Raw genomic sequence first — 16,663 nt, 5'->3', positions numbered from 1 at the left:
TCCTCATATTAATGGCAAATTGATGTGTGAAACAACTTGGTAGGTCCGTCCAAATGGATTACCTTCTGTTGAATTCTGTGCTACAGTAAATATTTATAAGTTAATTTCAGTGCATTTATTAGCACTTCGTGTATTTTTAAATGCGTGACTCTTCACACCAGGGGATGCTTCGTCTTGCTGGCTGACTTCTGAGTGATTTCAGTGGGATCCTTTCTGATAGTTGCCATTTTGTTCTGACAAGAAACAGAAGTTTCCATTTGAACGTCTGTTCAGACTGCCCTTTTGCTTGGAAGTTATTCTCAGGTGAGATGTGTTTAGCATTTACATTCTGTTTTGTTCTTCAGTTCAGAAAAACACTCAGTATGTCCTGGTGTTTGATGCATTTGTCATTGTGATTTGCCTGGCCTCCCTCATCCTGTGCACAAGGTCTGTTGTTCTTGCTCTCCGATTACGAAAGGTAAGTGCGTGTTTGCATTTTCTCCCTCCCATGTGGGCAGGCACCCTCAGCTTGTCCAAACAGTGGGCTGCTGATGTTGGCCCTCCCTACTCTTCCTGGGCCCCTTGGCTCACTTAATTCTGTCCAATGATGGCCCCTCCCTGGAGGCTCTAACCAGCCTGAGGGGTGGGAAGGAAGTACAGGTTCCCGGGGGGATGTCAGGTGGGAATCAGATAATGATTCTGTTGCTTAATAGTGAGTTAACAAGTGCAGGTGCACAGAAGTGAACTCTCATGCTTTTGGGTGTTTCCAGAATAAATGAGACCCTTTTAAATTCAGGCATGAACAGAGTAATAGCATGTATGAGCTTCATCTTTTGTCTTGAAATCAGAGTTCGTTTTGACAGAGAAGCTTGGTAAAAGGTCATAATGAAACATTAAATGCTTTCTTCTGTTTTTTAAATAGTTTAAAAATTCTCCCCTGAGTTTCACTTTACTTTTTTACCCTCAGGGATCTTAATGAATATATATATTCCAGCTCGCTGCCAGTCTTATTCTGGTTTGTGGCATGTGTGTAAATTCCTACTGGGGTCACTGGAAATGGAAACTCATTGAAATTACCATTTGTGGAGCAAGAGTCTGTTCTGTTTTCCTTGATCTTGATTCAGCCAACTTACTTTGTTAACACCCATCTCTCTTATCTGCCGTCTAATCCTCTTCATATTCTGAGTACAAGGTTAAGATCCTCTCTGTGCCAAAGCCAGGGGGCACGCTGGGAACACATACTCTGGAGCCAGTTCCTGGCTGGACTCAGTTCCTGGCTCAACCTCCCTGGGCCTCCATTCCTTCACCTAGAAGACAAACGGATAGTATCTAGTCCCCAGAGTTGTCCTCAGCTTGAATGAGTCAATAATATTCAAAGTATCTGGAACATATTGTGTGTAAGCTATTTTGACAAGAGTCTTCTGGAGCCAGAGCATGTGTATTTAATGTTCGAGTTAATTTAGCAGCCACTCAAAAGCTTACTTACAGCTGGGGTAGATGATGAGGAAATATGTGTGCCACCACCCCCACTGTGAATTGGAACTATCAAGTTGGGAAAGATATGCCACGTCATTTTACAGGCAAGAGCACTGTTTTGCACCTATCCTCTGCTTCCCGAGAGCAATGGGATTTGTAAGAAATGCTTTTTTAAATGTTTGCTGTAGAGATTTCTAAATTTCTTCCTGGAGAAGCACAAGCGACGTGTGTGTGACGCTGACCAGTGGGAGTTCATCAATGGATGGTACGTCCTGGTGATTATCAGCGACCTAATGACAATCATTGGATCCATATTAAAAATGGAAATCAAAGCAAAGGTGAGGACAACCCATTTCAAATCTTATGTTCTTTATATTCTTCTGGATGATGTCAGGCATTTTAAGATATAACATTTTTATGGAGACTGGTCTACTTCTCTTTTCTCACACCCATTCAAGTGAGGCCTCCTGTCTCTTAATTTCCTCATAAAGGGAGTGAGGAACCTAGTGTGCGTGGCTACTGATCCTCCTATGACTATCCTCCAGGAAATTTGGTGGCATCTTTGGAATAATAACTGAAGTTTGAGAAGATTGGTTGTTTGGGCCTTATTCATTCATCCATCCATTTATGGTAGTTGCAGAAGGAGAAACTGAGTCATAAACCAATCATTTCCTCTGAACATGCATCAAGAGCTGGTGGTAATGACCCAAGAGTATTGGGTACCCTGACAGATGAGGGCAAGGCAGGAATACTTACCAGTGACCAGTAACTAATTGACACGTTGCAGAAATTAGTTGATTCAATCTCATCACTAGGAGATTGGCTTGAGATTGGCTGGCTCCCTCCTTCATCCAGCCTTCTGCCCTCAATGCTGTATTGTTGATGGATCCCACCAGCTGGCCTCCCACCACCACAGTGCCCATCTTCTCTATCATGGCTGCTGCTGACTTCTTTGGGCCATTCTCTTCTGGCCTGGACTCTCCCAGCAGGCTCCATTCTCGTTTCCCATCTTCAGCCTCATTTCACTCAGATTCATTCACCCAGCTGTCAGAGTAATTTCCTCAGAAGTGTCCATCTTGCTGTTACCCTCCTTCCTACCTCCCAGGACCTACTTTAGGAAGTGGCTCCCGGGTCTCCCTCATCCTGCTCTGTCTCTGTCCCTTGGCTCTCCTCCCACTCCCAACCTTGGCTCTGATCCTGCCTGTTCAGGACAACTTGCTGGTTCTTGGTGTTATGTGTCTGTCTGTTCAGCCTTCGGCCATTTGCCTGTGGAACTTTCTCCATCCCGTCCTGCAGGTGTAGCTCTGCTTTGGGGTCATGCCCCCAAGGGAAGCCCTCTTTGACAAGCAGAGCATTGTCTCTCTCATTGCACTTAATATACTTTATTAGAATTGCATTTATGTGTTTGTGTCCTCAACTAGACCTGGAATTCCTTGAGAGTGGGATTAGCAGATCATGTTGGAATTTGCTTTCACAGGCAGCTGAATTGTATTGTTTGATATTTAATAAACACCTTTTATAATGCCTAGATTGGTGGTGAATGCGATTTCTATTTCAGACTACATGGAAAAAAAATCAGTTCAACCCATTGAAATACTAAAAGGAAACAAGAAACAAACATTTGGGACTGCGTTCTATTTTTTGCATTCTTTTTAAAAACTTTTAGTAGCACCTATAGGGAGACAGATAGAACATTCTTTCCAATCCATTGAAAGTGAGGTAAATGATTTATTGCTTTTTTTTTTCATTCCTTAGAATCTCACAAATTATGACCTGTGCAGCATTTTGCTTGGGACATCTACACTCTTCGTTTGGGTTGGTGTCATCAGATACCTGGGGTATTTCCAAGCATATAACGTAAGCATTTGATGCTGGGAAGGACCATTGTGGTTGGGTGGGACTCATTTCTTCTTTGGGTTCCATAGCAACTTTTTTATTTCCCCCATTCTGTTAATTCCCTTACTTTTTTCCAGGTGCTCATTTTAACAATGCAAGCCTCACTGCCCAAAGTTCTCCGGTTCTGTGCTTGTGCTGGCATGATCTATCTGGGTTACACCTTCTGTGGCTGGATTGTCTTGGGCCCATATCATGAGAAGGTGTGTAGCGCTCACTCTTCCCTCTGCACCACAGGCCCTTGGGACCTTTATAACGGGTTTGTAGCACTTGCCTTCTAAACATTCTTCCCCAGCACTCACCTGTGATGTCAGTAAGTAGGTGTCTTTATCTCAGGTTTGTATCTCTTTCCCTTTTGGGAAATTGAAGTGACTTTAGGATATTGAAACAAGAACTGCAGAAGTCTGGAGAGCATGTGTGTCCTAGTTGTCTATAGTAGGCTTGAGGGGTCATGCATTCACCCAGCTGATCATCATGTGACAAGTGTTTGGGCATAAGGTCACTCTAGTAAAAATAAAAATTGAGTGAGAAAAATTATTACAAAATCATTCTACTTCCAAGTCTTAGGGTTTTCGTCCACACTAGTTGAGGAGAAGGAAGGTAGTAAAGATTACCTGGAGGGCCATTTCATCTCTGATGGAGATGAGAACCATCTTTGTGAGTGCCATCTTTGTGCTGGGTTAAAGGTCAGAATCTGGGTTTCAAACTATTACTGAGCTTCAGTCATCAGTACTGAGCATCATAAACTCAGAAATGCCCGAGTTATGCTAAGATATTCTTGCTTTAAATTGATAAATTTGAGACATCAGGAAATGAAACGAGGTTAAGTTGGGTCTTGTTTTCAAACCACAGAAGTAAAAGTAATGATCATAGCTTCAGTTTTTCTTCCACGGACCCATGGCTGGAATCACAGGAGCTAACACTTGCTGTTTCTGTGTTGGACACCGGGCTGGGCATTTCTGTGTTCTTTTTTATTTCATCCCCACAACTGCCTGGGGTACTGGTATCCTCAGGCACTCTACAGGGGAAAAGAGGCCCAAATGCAAAGGATTGTTTCTAAGTTTGTGTAACAGTGCAACCCTAAGTTTTGACCACGATTAGGTGCATTGAACAAATATGTGATCAACTGTGGTTTGTAGACGGTTCACAGAGAGGAAAGTTATCCTTGAAGCTCAAGCCTTCTCTGTTATACAACCAAAAGAAAACCTAGTAAAGTGGTATACCTAGGCTTTCCTCTCTGAATGTCATACTATGTGCAAAGGGAATTACTATTTTTCCTATTTGAGACACTATGTAATTAGCAGATAGACAACTTCGGGGTTAATAATAAACCTTGGTAATCTTATTGCTTTTCCAATTTCATGTCACTGCTTTGAAGGTGACTCATGAGTAAAAATTGTTCTCTGATATGATATCTATGATCTGGAGAACTGGTTGTCTCCACCACTAGGAAAATTTACATTTTTGCTCCTTACTTTCTTCATACTCTGAGAACATCTCCATCTCTTTGTCACTAGAGGGCAGTGTTGTACTGTGTGGAATAGATACTGAACCATTGATTTTGATTTTGATCCATTGGCCCCAAGACCTCAGGACAAAGGATCCCATTTCCTTTGTTTCCCCACTCCTGTCTTCCCCACCCCATCATTATTCTGGAATATGCTCAATTAATGTCACTTGAATTTTACTAAATGGCTACCATTTCAGATGTTTTTTTGTTAGGCCTGGTATCCAAGTTCTTTATCTCCCCTACTGCGCTAACCCTCCCAAGTTAGATTTCTGTCACAGTCAAAAAATACTGAGAGAATCAACTTTTAAGGATAAAAAGGTTTATTTTGGTTCGGCTTCAGAGGTTTCAGTTCACAGTCACTTGGCCCTATTGCTTTGGGCCTGTGGCAAGGCAGTACCTCAAGGCAGAATGTATGGCAGAGGAGGTCTGTTCTTATGGCAGCCAGGAAGGAAAGAAGGAGATGAGAAGGGTCTGGGGTTCCAGGAACCTCTTCAAGGGCCCACACCTGATGACCTACCTGCCTCCCACTAGGCCCCAAGCTTAAAGGTTCCACCTTCTCCCACTAGTGCACAGGCTAGCAACCAGGCTTTTAGCACATGGCTCTTTGGGGAACATTTGAGATCAGAACTACAGTACCTCCCTTCCTCTTCTCTGTGGGAAAATACTGTTATCCTTTTATAGAAATAGAAACCTTAATATATTAAAATTTTCTAGGGTTACCCAGAGAGTGAATGGATTCAAATCTGGATGTACCTGACCTCAGTATAAATGCTTTGACTGGTGTCTGTAGGGCTTCTCTCAGTACTATATAAAACAGATCATTATAAAAGAGCGTTTAGTTTGATCCAAAGTACTTCGAAAGCAACAGTGAGAGAAAAGCCACAGGAATCAGTCTTACTCTCTTGATGTGTGTCAAGATCACCTAGTGGAAAATCAGGTTATTTGCTTGATGAGCCTGACCTCATTTCCATATGTCCAGTTTTATCTTTTCAAGGGATCTAGGTGAAATTGGGATGCTCTTGGCCAGTACTATCCAGTAAAAATGTGACATAAACTACAAATGTGATTCATGTGTACACTTTAAAATATTCTAGTAGCCACACACAAAAAATGAACAGATGAAATTAATCGTAATTATATTTCATTAAACCTAGTATAGCCAAAATATTATTTTAGCATGTAAGCAATGTAAAATAGTAAGACAGTTTACATTCCTTTTTTTTTTTTTCATACTAAGTCTTTGAAATCTATTGTCTATTTTGTCCTCATGGCTTATCCCAATTAAGATAAGTTACATATGAGGTGCTCAAGAGTCACACGTGGCAGGTGGCTCCCATTTTGGTCATTAAACTTGTACACACATTTCTCACTTCAGGTCAGCTTCTTTGTCTCTCTTGGGGAATACAGGCATGAGGGGTGATTCTATAGTTTCCCAGCAGGTCTGTTTATAGCATTCCTCTCTTATCTTTTGCTAGGCTGATGACTGGGAAAATTTAGACCAGTTAATTCAATAAATGCACAAGTCAGGTTCTGAAGTTTTTGCTTTTCTGCTCCATATTTCTGCCACTTTTAATCTGAAGTTTGAAAATTTTACCGCTCCCTGTCCCAGCACTCCTAAATTAATCCAAAGTGTCAGAATTTTCAGATTCTTCTAGTAGTCATTGAATCAGAGGACCTTGAGTGTTACTCAAAACCCTGAGGAACTGAGCATCCCAGCAAGCATTTTCTACTGTTTTAAAAACACAGTGACTTTAAGGGTTAAAGCTAATTCTTTCTTTGAAACAAGCAAACAACTCTAAAGGGCGGGGGCCGGGGCATATCAGAAAAATTATAATTTGGTGCTACTGTTTGGTAGCTGGAGTCCCATGACATTTCATCTTCCTGTTTTCCTGTTAGACATCTGATTTCACTGGTTCAACCGAAGGGGAGCAGAGGTACAAAAAGAGTCCTGCCGATATTCATTTCTAGTCCTAATGGACTTTGGCACCAGGCCTTTTCAAAATGTCTGGGCACAGAGAGCTAAAGACTGTTGATGTTCTTCCAGACCTCATCGTGAATTATTAAACATTACGCTAATGTGGCTTTTATAGTTCCAGGGACTTTTTTTTTTTTTTTTTAACTTGGAGGGATAAATAATGGTTTTGCATTGTCCACATTTTACAAATGAAAAGACCAAGGCATTGAAAAATTGTTGGACTTTGCTGATGCCAGCAATAAAATTTTGCAGACCTGATATACCTTCATGCCTCTAAGGCCTCTGGTTTTAACCAAGTACCTCTTATTCCAAAGAAAAGCTAGTTAGTTAAACATATTATCTAAATATTGCATGAGATTCTGGTCATCAGCTCTCGAAGCAAACTTTTCTTTTTTCTTTTTTAAAGAGTGTGAGAGAGAGAGAGGGAGAGAGAGATAATTTTTTTTTTTAAACATTTATTTTTTAGTTTTCGGCAGACACAACATCTTTGTTTGTATGTGGTGTTGAGGATCGAACCCGGGCCGCACGCATGCCAGGCGAGCGCGCTACCTCTTGAGCCACATCCCCAGCAAACTTTTCTATCATTCTCCAACATAAGCTATTGAAAATTATGTTTGTATTTAAGTGAAAGTTCTTTTTGGCTCAAACACTAAATTATCATTCATGAAATGAATGTTTGGATTTGCAGTGTGGTCCTGTAGAAACTACGGGGACTTTTTATGGAAATACCCATTTAATTTTTATTAAATGTCTGCAGTGCATCAGACTTTGTCAGTTTCTTCTAGACTGAGTTCTTGGGAGGCAGAAACTATGGCTTATTCTCTAGGTTCCCAGTGTCCAGTCTCAGGACAGGTGGCAGGTGCCCAAAAAGTTTTGTTGAAAGAGAGACAGCAGTACTTACTTTCCAGGGTCCAAGATCTCATGAACCAAAACAAGCTGGGCATGGTGGCATACACCTCTAATCCCAGTGGCTCTGGAGGCTGAGGCAGGAGGATCCTGAGTTCAAAGCCAGACTCAGCAATCTGGCAAGGCCCTAAGCAAGTTAACAAGACCCTGTCTCTAAATAAAACACATAAAGGGCTGGAGATGTAGCTCAGTGGGTGAGTGGCCTGCATTCAATTCCTGGTACCCTATCCCTCCCCAAAAAAACAAAACAGTGCCCTGTAAATGTGGTCCTTCTAATTGGAAGCACATTATGATGTTACTTTGTATTTTAAGATCATTTCTATGGGATTTGGCCACTGAGACTGACTCTGATTTATAGCTAATTCTTGTAATACAGAAATGACAGGGAATTCACCAATCAATTTATTTGGTCTCAGTTGTAACTTTTTGATGGGCTATAATAATTCTTAGGTCTACATAGGAAGGAGAGGTTTAATGGTTATGAATAATATTAATATTGAGGCAGATAGTATGTCTAGGCTGAAATTAGATAACTACATAGAAAATTAACAAACTATTATGGTAGGAACTGAAATTAAATAACCATAGAAAACTCAGAAACTAATATGGTAGGTACTGACTAATTAGGTATTTACAGTTCTGAAACCTGAACCACAAACTGTTAGGGGGTTTTAAACTAAAGAAAGGAATTGACCAGATTCTTAAAGAAACATTGAGGAATACAGTAGTATTCCAGAGTAGTTACTGACATCTATAGAACCAGCTTAACTTCACCAGCTTATGACTAGTAGACAAGAGGAAAATATTTATACTAGGAATTGCCTGTCTTACTGTGAAGTAACCTGCATATTAAGTGCATTGCTCACCTGGATGTTCCCTACATGTCTCTATGGAGAGTATCTTTAATTCAGTTTCTGAAAATTGTCGATTTAGCAAAGTATGTATGTGATTATTGTTTGGGCCACCAACTTCATCCAGCCCAATCCAGCCATGGGACAAGAAGTATAAGATGTGGTGTTTATTTATAGGGGTAAAAAGAAGTGTGCATTGCTCTGTGGTTCTTGCTGATACAGAGAGCAGAGAAAGAACTGGAACTGCCAGGGCAGGCTGTCTTGAAGCAGACTTTGAATTGGTCCTTGAACTTTGACTTGAAGGAAAATACATGAGATGAAGAGAATAAATCCCATGAGGACAAGACATAGACCATGGGCATGGTGCTGTGGGCAGAGACAAGCACAGGATGTTCATATTTACAGTGAAGGGAGGCAGAGAGGCCGCATGAAGGAGGAACTTACTCCAATCTTCTTGGTTGGGTTTGTACTTTGCATCCAGACTTTGTCTAACCTTAAGCAAGAGAAATGACCTGAAACCCATCTTCATCTATGAAATTTAGGTTTCACTGCAGCTTGGATTGTAGGGTGAAGAGGTTGGAGTGAAAGACACTTCCTTGGCGGTTTCAGTAATAATCCACTTATAAATGTTGATAATCAGAGTGGAGTAAAAAAAAGTGGATCAGAGAAACATGTCGAAAGAACAGGCCTTAGGAGATTGAAGGGACTGAAGATCAAAATTCCACACATAGTTTTAAGTACTTGACTATTTTGGAGCTAATGATCCTTAGATAGGAGATTGGATTCAATGACAGAAATCAGTAAGTTTGGAAGGAATGTCCCTTTTCCTGGTTAGGGGGTGGGAGGTATATTTTGTTGCATGTGAAGTCGTAGCATGACTTCTGAGTGAAGGTGTCCCAGACATTCATCAAGGGCATTCGAACCCCCTAAGCCACACTGACTTAATGGGCATACAGGCCGTTGCTCCTAAGGGTAGAAGTACAGGAACTTGGTTCATCTGTTTCTTAAAATATCTTGTTGCTGGGGATGTAGCTCAGCAGCAGAGCACTTGCCTCACATATGCAAGGTCCTGGGTTCAGGTTCAGCACCGGAAAAAAAAAAAATCTGTATTGTCTTTTGTGTACTAGTTCATTATTATTCTTTAGATAGAAGCGTTTCACAGGCACCTAATATTTAATCCTCTGGCCCTAGAGATAAGCCCACTAAGCACTGCTATTTGTTCTTAGTGGATGTGGTAAAGTTTGTCAACTGTTCAAATCCAAGACAGCTGGAGGTTCCAAGGTTTATGGCGTTCCCCAGGGGCTCCTCAACTCCAGGTGCACACCTTCAACTAAAATACCTAGTCTGTGGCACTCAGACTCACCTTGTCTAAACATGAGTCCTTTTAGTCCCTTCCCTCAGCCCTGCCCTAGATACACCTTCCCTACCTCTGGTCATGAAGTCTCTTGTCTTACTTGGACTTCCACTGCCTCTGACTGGCATCCTGCCCTGGACTCTTCCTCTTCTAGATCTTCTGTGTGCTTGTTCTTGGTTACTTTGAGGAATGCAGATCATGTTCCCCATCTGGTTTGAATTTCTTTTACTTGTGTTTACTTATAGACTAGATTAAGCCTGAAGTGTATAAAGGGCCCAAGGAGGCCCTATGCAGTGTGATGTGGACATGCCTCTCCAGTCCCTGCTCCTGAGGCTCAGCATCATGCATCCCCATAGTCACTGGACACATAGTCTCTCTCACTGGGGAGCTACTCAGCCTTTGGTCCTGGTCCTGGTCTGAGGGTCACTTACCAGGTATGGCCCACCTCCACTATGCCGCAGGGCTTTATCATACACCTTGGCTGTGTGGCCTGTCTACCTGGTAACAGGGAATCCTAGGATTAGCCATGTTTAGTTATTTATCCTTCAATACTTCCTGCCTCTGGGCAGCCTTTAGTTTTTAATGTGCTAAAATTACTTGAACCCATGTTTGGAAAGTTTACAGGGAAACCATGCACATAGCATAACTTTTTGGTCCCATATTATGTCCCAGCCTCTTATATCTGTTGCTGGTGTTAGTGTACAGCCACCATAGTTCTTCAGAAAGCAGTTTAGCAGACTGTAACCTTAAAAATGTTAACAGCTTAGACCCAATAACAGGAAAAAACATTGTGCATAGAAATGTTCATTGCATTGTTATACTTTATAATAGCAAACCTGGAATATCCAGTGGCTGGGAAGTAGTTAAATTTGGCATGTTCAAGAAATGGTCTATTAGATAACAAGTGCTCTCTATGCATGAATAAGAAGATGCTTTGTTAAATAGAAAAAAAAAATCAGGATCCAAATTTGTTAAATGAAGTAACCGTGAACATATACAAAATGCATGGTAAAAAGCCAAGGGAAATGTCAAAAGATCTTCTTTGAAAGTATGGAATGGGTATTGAATAATGTTTGTCTAGTTCTTTTGGTGTTCTGTCTTCTACTAATGACAAAAACAACTTTAAGAAAACTCTTAAAGCTCTCTGCTCTGGAGCCTACTTTATCTCAGAAGCTGATCTGTTTCCCTCTTGCAGTTTGAAAACCTGAACATAGTCGCCGAGTGCCTCTTTTCCCTGGTCAACGGTGACGACATGTTTGCAACCTTTGCTCAAATCCAGCAGAAGAGCATCTTGGTGTGGCTATTCAGCCGTCTGTACTTGTATTCCTTCATCAGCCTTTTTATATACATGATTCTCAGCCTTTTTATTGCACTTATTACGGATTCTTACGACACCATTAAAGTAAGTTGTTATCTATATTTGCTACAAAAAAAAAAAAAAAAAAACAAACCACCGTAAATTCTGTATAGATTGGAAGACAGGAAAATATATTTTACTTAAAATATTATAATTTTATTTAGATTTTGAAGATTTATAGAAAATACACTTTTAGATGCTGGAAAATAATTTTGAATATGCATTTAGGACAATGTCCCTGTTACCCAGACCTGGTGTGTTGGTTTGTAAGTGTGGTGGAAAAGAGAAAGGAAATAGGAGAGGAGGTGAGACCAGTAGCTGGGCACCTTTCTAGGCACTGATGGACACACCTACCTGCATGGCTACCTGGAACTTAGGTATTGGGTGATAAATTTCAGGGATGAGAGATGATTGCCACCCTGACCACTGTCCAGATATTGCCGGACCTTATACTGAATGAATTGGCCACTTGCATGGTGCAGGTTTCCTTTAAGTCAGGAGGGTGAAGGGTTTTTCTCTGTTTAGCTTGGACCTTTCTAAGCCACCTGGCTGGACCTAATTTATCAGTTCGTATCTTGAGGGAAGTTGGCCTCCCCAGGCACCTGCACAGCAGATGGCTATTCTTGGAAGACCTCTTCAGGGCCAGTGCCTGAACAACACTGGGTACCATGTCGGCACCTTCAGTGCTGTCCTCTGCTTAACCCTTCCCCAGACTAACTCAGAAGAAAGCCAGGTATTGACTTAGTGGGGATTAGCATCCAGCGGGGATGGTGGTTGACTCCAACAGCAGGACATGGCTGAGGGAGACCTGCACGCTCTTGCTGTGGAGTTTGGTGTCCATGAGTGGCCGTGTCCCTGTGCATGGGCAAGCCTCTTGTTGAGTTCGGTGACCCCACCCATTGTGAAGGGAAGCGGTCCTAGGCCTAGGGTCTTTGTTTCTGCTTGGAAAAAAATCTACTTCTTTCTGTCTCAGTGGTCAATTTCACAGGCAGATTCTACCTTGGCAGGGTGTGGAGTGGGAGGTCTTATATAGTCTTGCAATTAGCATTCTAGCTTTAGACTTTGGACTATTTCCATCCCTTGCTCTCCCTGGCTTTCTTTCTGGAATTTTCCTTTAGTTTGTTCTCTGTTCCCATGGTGGCCTTGTCTTGGCTGTTCTGGGACTGACAGATTAATTCATCATTGGTAATATCACTTACTGGATCTCAGCTTGCACTGTGGGAGACTTTTATTTTAGCAAAGGTGAATTTGGTTTGTTGACAAAGGGAGCAATTTCTCATGCTCTATAGAGAGGGTAACAACATTGTGTGCTTTTTTAAAGAAATACCAGCAGAATGGATTTCCTGAAACGGATCTGCAGGAATTCCTGAAGGAATGTAGCAGCAAAGAGGAGTATCAGAAAGAGTCCTCGGCCTTCCTGTCCAGTGTCTGCTGTCTGAGGAGGTCAGTATTGTGTTTAATCTCCACCATCCAGAGATGAGCTACTCCGTTGCCTTAGGAAAGGGTTGCTCCAAGGTTAACCCTACACTCTGGAATCAGTTTGTTGTGGGAGATATTTCATCCTTCATTATTTTCCTCCCTAAATTGGCTTTCGAAAGGAATTATTTCTTGCAAAACAGGGTTGTGTAGAAAGCTGCATGACATGATTGCAATCTCTTAGGGATATCATGAGACCTATTTACAGAAAGGCATGAATTAGACCCCAAAAGTCAAGAGGCAGGGCTTTCAAGCGGCTACAGCAAGAGGTCAAAATTAAGAACTCTTGATTTTGTAGATGGAAGTCTGAGAATGTCAAAGGCGTTTTCCCTTCTTATAGTTTATGGTGCAAATAACCTTCTTGAGAAGAGCAGCAAACCCACCCGTAGAGGAAGCTCTTCATTGGAGAGCTGTGCTTTGCTTGCTGTCATCTGGACTGTTAGGAAAATTTCCTCAACCTCAGTGGACAAAGGATACCGCACCATGGTTTGGGGTTTAGAATGGGGGTCAAACAAGGACAGTTTTCTTAAATGATCCCATGTGTGTTTTCATCAAAAGTCAGGAATGGAAGTTTTTAACTTAAAGTATACCCTACCCATGATTTTGAGAAGGCTTCTCTAAAATCAAATTCCTAAGGAAGATGGGGGAACATAATTGCCACTTAAAACTTCAGGATGTATTTTTCTGTTAATCAATTCTTACTGCATCTTGGGACTTGAAATGATCTGATTGAGCATATCCAAAGAATGTCTGGTAAATATGAAATGAGGTCTTCTAAGAAGACTTGAATCTTCAAAATCATATTTCATCCTCTGTGAGCATTAAATTGTTGCTGTGGAAACTGAGATAAAGGGAAAATAATTTTCTTAATAGGCAACTGCCTTCTGGGATTTGGCCTGGGCTTTTTTTTTTTTTTTGAGTTGGCTTTTTTCTATTATGTTGTTAAATATAAGGGGGGAAAATTTACTGGGAAACATAGTTGTGAATTCTGAAAAGTGACTGATGGTCTGTGGTGTTTACCATGTGGACCTTGGTTTGCATCATAAAAAGCCCTCCGAGGCTATTAAGGATTTTCTTGTGTAGCCTTATGGAATAATGAAAGATTTAAAGGCAGGACTGGGAGCCTGATTGCCAAGACTGGGTTTGACAGGTGAGAAGAAGGGAGCAAACTCAGCAGACCATTGCTAAGGGTTATTTGGAAGATGCATGGTATGAAGGAGGGTGTGTCCATGGCAGGAATGAAAGAATTTAAGGGAACAAGAGAATTCACCAAGAAAATCAAGAGCAGAAGTATGATGAAAGTTTTGATAAAAGAGGATATCAAACAAGACTGAGGTCGCTGTCACCATGTTTGCCCCAAATGTGGCTATGATTAAAGTCAGCTAGACCTGGGGGTTGTATGGACCTTGCAAAGAGCAAGTGAAGGCCACGGGGTCTGATGGGAGGAAGTGGATCTTAAGGAGGCCTTGAGACCAAGTGACAGCTTTGACTCCATCAATAATTATGCCCTAATGTGCTTAAAGGCTAGGAACAGAAGAATGAAAGAAATTGAGGAAGGCTATAAATGCATAGTAAATGTTGAAGAAGGACCTCCCTGAGGCAACCCAGGGAAGAGATGCACTGTAGAGATTGGTGTCCAGTCCACATTATAGACCACATCCTTCCATACCAGCTCTGCCTCTGGCAAGATGTGGGTGTGGTCACTTCCTTTTTTTTTTTTTAATGTGGTGCTGATGATCAAACCCAGGGCCTCACCCATGCTAGACAAGTGCTGTACCACTGAGCTACAACCCCAGTCCCTGGTCACTCCTTTTCAACAAAGCAGTTCAGCAAACCCTCACACATTGATCCTCCTTTGGATTGTTGACAGAGCTCCTAGCTTGATCATCGGAACACTTGGGTTTTGTTTGGGGGCATGCCACTTATCAAGTGTGTTCTGTGACCTCTTCTCAACCTCTTGGTTCCTCCACTGGTGAGGAGGTGAGCCATCAGGATGAGCTAAGTGGTCTCTGAAACCCCTTCCAGGAATAAAGTGACATGGCTTTCGGTTAAGAGATGCTTGTGTAAGCAGATGTGAATTAAACTTGCCTCTTCTCTCCTGCAGTGAAGGAGGGAAACCAGCCTTTAAGCCATTGATAGGCTTTGTTAGAGAAGGGGAAAGGGAAGTCCTAAGAGATGGACAACTGCTCAAGTGTGTTTCTGCAAATGTCTACTCAGATCTCAAATAATTTAAATTTCCCTTCTTAGTCTGTTTTATTCTTACTTATTTCACTCATATAATCTATGTGTGCCTAGAATAGAGTATTTCTGTATCTTTGTGAAGATTTTTGAATCATTGCTTTTTTTTCCCCCCCACCCCCTTTCTGTTACAGGCAAGGAAGTGATGACCACTTGATACTTATTAACTAAAGTCCTGCTAAAGAACTAAGTGTCAGGCCTCCTTTTCCAGCAGCAATGCTAATAGACCCCAGATTATCCTGGACCAGTAATTCCTAAAGGATTGTCTTATTTAATTGTGGATTGGGAAAGAAGAGCGACAGTCAGCTGGCTGACCATGACCAAAGTTCCAAACTTTATATAAAAAGTTGGAGGGTGAAGAATAGACCACGGGCTGCTACTGGGCATCAGTGCAATTAAGCAGTGATAATGAAATTCTCTACTGCTCTCTTAATTTATGACATGATGCCGTTGGGATGGAAAAACAATCCCTTTTTAGACTGTACAAAACAATGATGTTGAAAGCCATGTATTTAAATGTGTGTGTTTATTGTCAGATAAGGATTTGTATTAATAGTGATTATTAAGTTCAAAGACATATGTTAATTCATGGTCTGCACAGAAATATAGTTGGATGCAATACCAAATTAAGACTCTGTGCTGGAGAACTATTAAACCATATTGAGATCACACTCCATTCAACAGAAAGACCTGCAATAGACAATTCTTGATCTATTTTCTTGCAAGTTTTCTTCTTCAACATGTTTTAAGTGACTTTTGGCATAGTCAATCAGATGAATTGGAAACAGAACATGAGGATACCTCGTCACTTGTGCTAATTCCTGATTGTGCACACATGACATGTGGCAGTGAACTGTAGCAATGGTCACTCATTTTAACAATTGCTCTCCACTGTGGTGGAGACTTCAGCTTTGTTAAGCAAGGAAATACGGTATATTTTTCCTTAAATAAATTTATTTTTATTGTACCATATTGCACTATTATTATTTATTTATTAGTATCTTTTAACATCTACCTAGTAAAAAATTCAGGTCACATTTCTACTAACTACCTGGTATATAAAAGGGACAGGGGTCAACAATTTTTAATTTTGTGGCAAAGACTAGAACTTGGGTTGAGCAGGACTCTCATCCTTGGATTGCTCCTTTTTTCCCTGGCCTCAGCCATGCCTCTCCCCGCCCAAGCCTTACCTTCCTCTCTCTCCTTTCCCCACTTTTCAAGTGCACACACCAAATCTAGGCAGGGAAGATCATCTAGTTCATACCACTGAAGTTCTTAAAGGAGTAAGTAACTCATGTCTACACTCAGAATACTTTGATAAAATTATCATTTTAGTTAATTTTTTATGAAAATGTCAAGAGTTATGTTTAATTTTCAGCCTAACAACCTTTAAACCGATGGTTCTGAGATCATTTGCCTGATTCCATAATCAGGGACATAATTGGGCCACTTGTTAACTTCTGAGAGTAACCCCATGTACTTAGTTTTGTCTCTGAATGGAATCTCCTCTCAGTCTGCAGCTGTGACTGCCATTTGAGTAGAGGATTAATGATGGTCTTCCTGATTCATGTTAGTCTTTTATTGACTTTCATGTTTCCTTTTCTTTTCCCTCAAGCTGGACAAAGAAAAATCTTTTTTCAAGGTTACT

At 41.2% G+C, this 16,663-nt stretch overlaps 1 protein-coding gene across 1 annotated transcript in view; it reads left to right on the top strand.

Annotated features, from left to right (window-relative positions):
• The window catches only part of Mcoln2 (mucolipin TRP cation channel 2), a 55,365-nt gene extending 39,383 nt beyond the window's left edge, over window positions 1-15,982 (top strand). Inside the window, exons 8-14 of the mRNA XM_027935271.2 lie at window positions 345-457; window positions 1,644-1,793; window positions 3,211-3,312; window positions 3,429-3,551; window positions 11,140-11,346; window positions 12,623-12,744; window positions 15,150-15,982. Of these exons, the coding sequence (XP_027791072.1) occupies window positions 345-457; window positions 1,644-1,793; window positions 3,211-3,312; window positions 3,429-3,551; window positions 11,140-11,346; window positions 12,623-12,744; window positions 15,150-15,186 (854 nt within the window). The 3' untranslated portion in view covers window positions 15,187-15,982. The remainder of the gene's footprint in view (window positions 1-344; window positions 458-1,643; window positions 1,794-3,210; window positions 3,313-3,428; window positions 3,552-11,139; window positions 11,347-12,622; window positions 12,745-15,149) is intronic.
• The last annotated feature ends 681 nt before the right edge of the window (window positions 15,983-16,663 follow it).

This window comes from Marmota flaviventris, chromosome 10 (genome assembly GCF_047511675.1).
Source record: "Marmota flaviventris isolate mMarFla1 chromosome 10, mMarFla1.hap1, whole genome shotgun sequence".
NCBI classification, from domain to species: Eukaryota; Metazoa; Chordata; class Mammalia; order Rodentia; family Sciuridae; genus Marmota; species Marmota flaviventris.
Note: the sequence above shows the minus strand (reverse complement) of the source record. Positions and strands in the feature narration are given on the sequence as shown.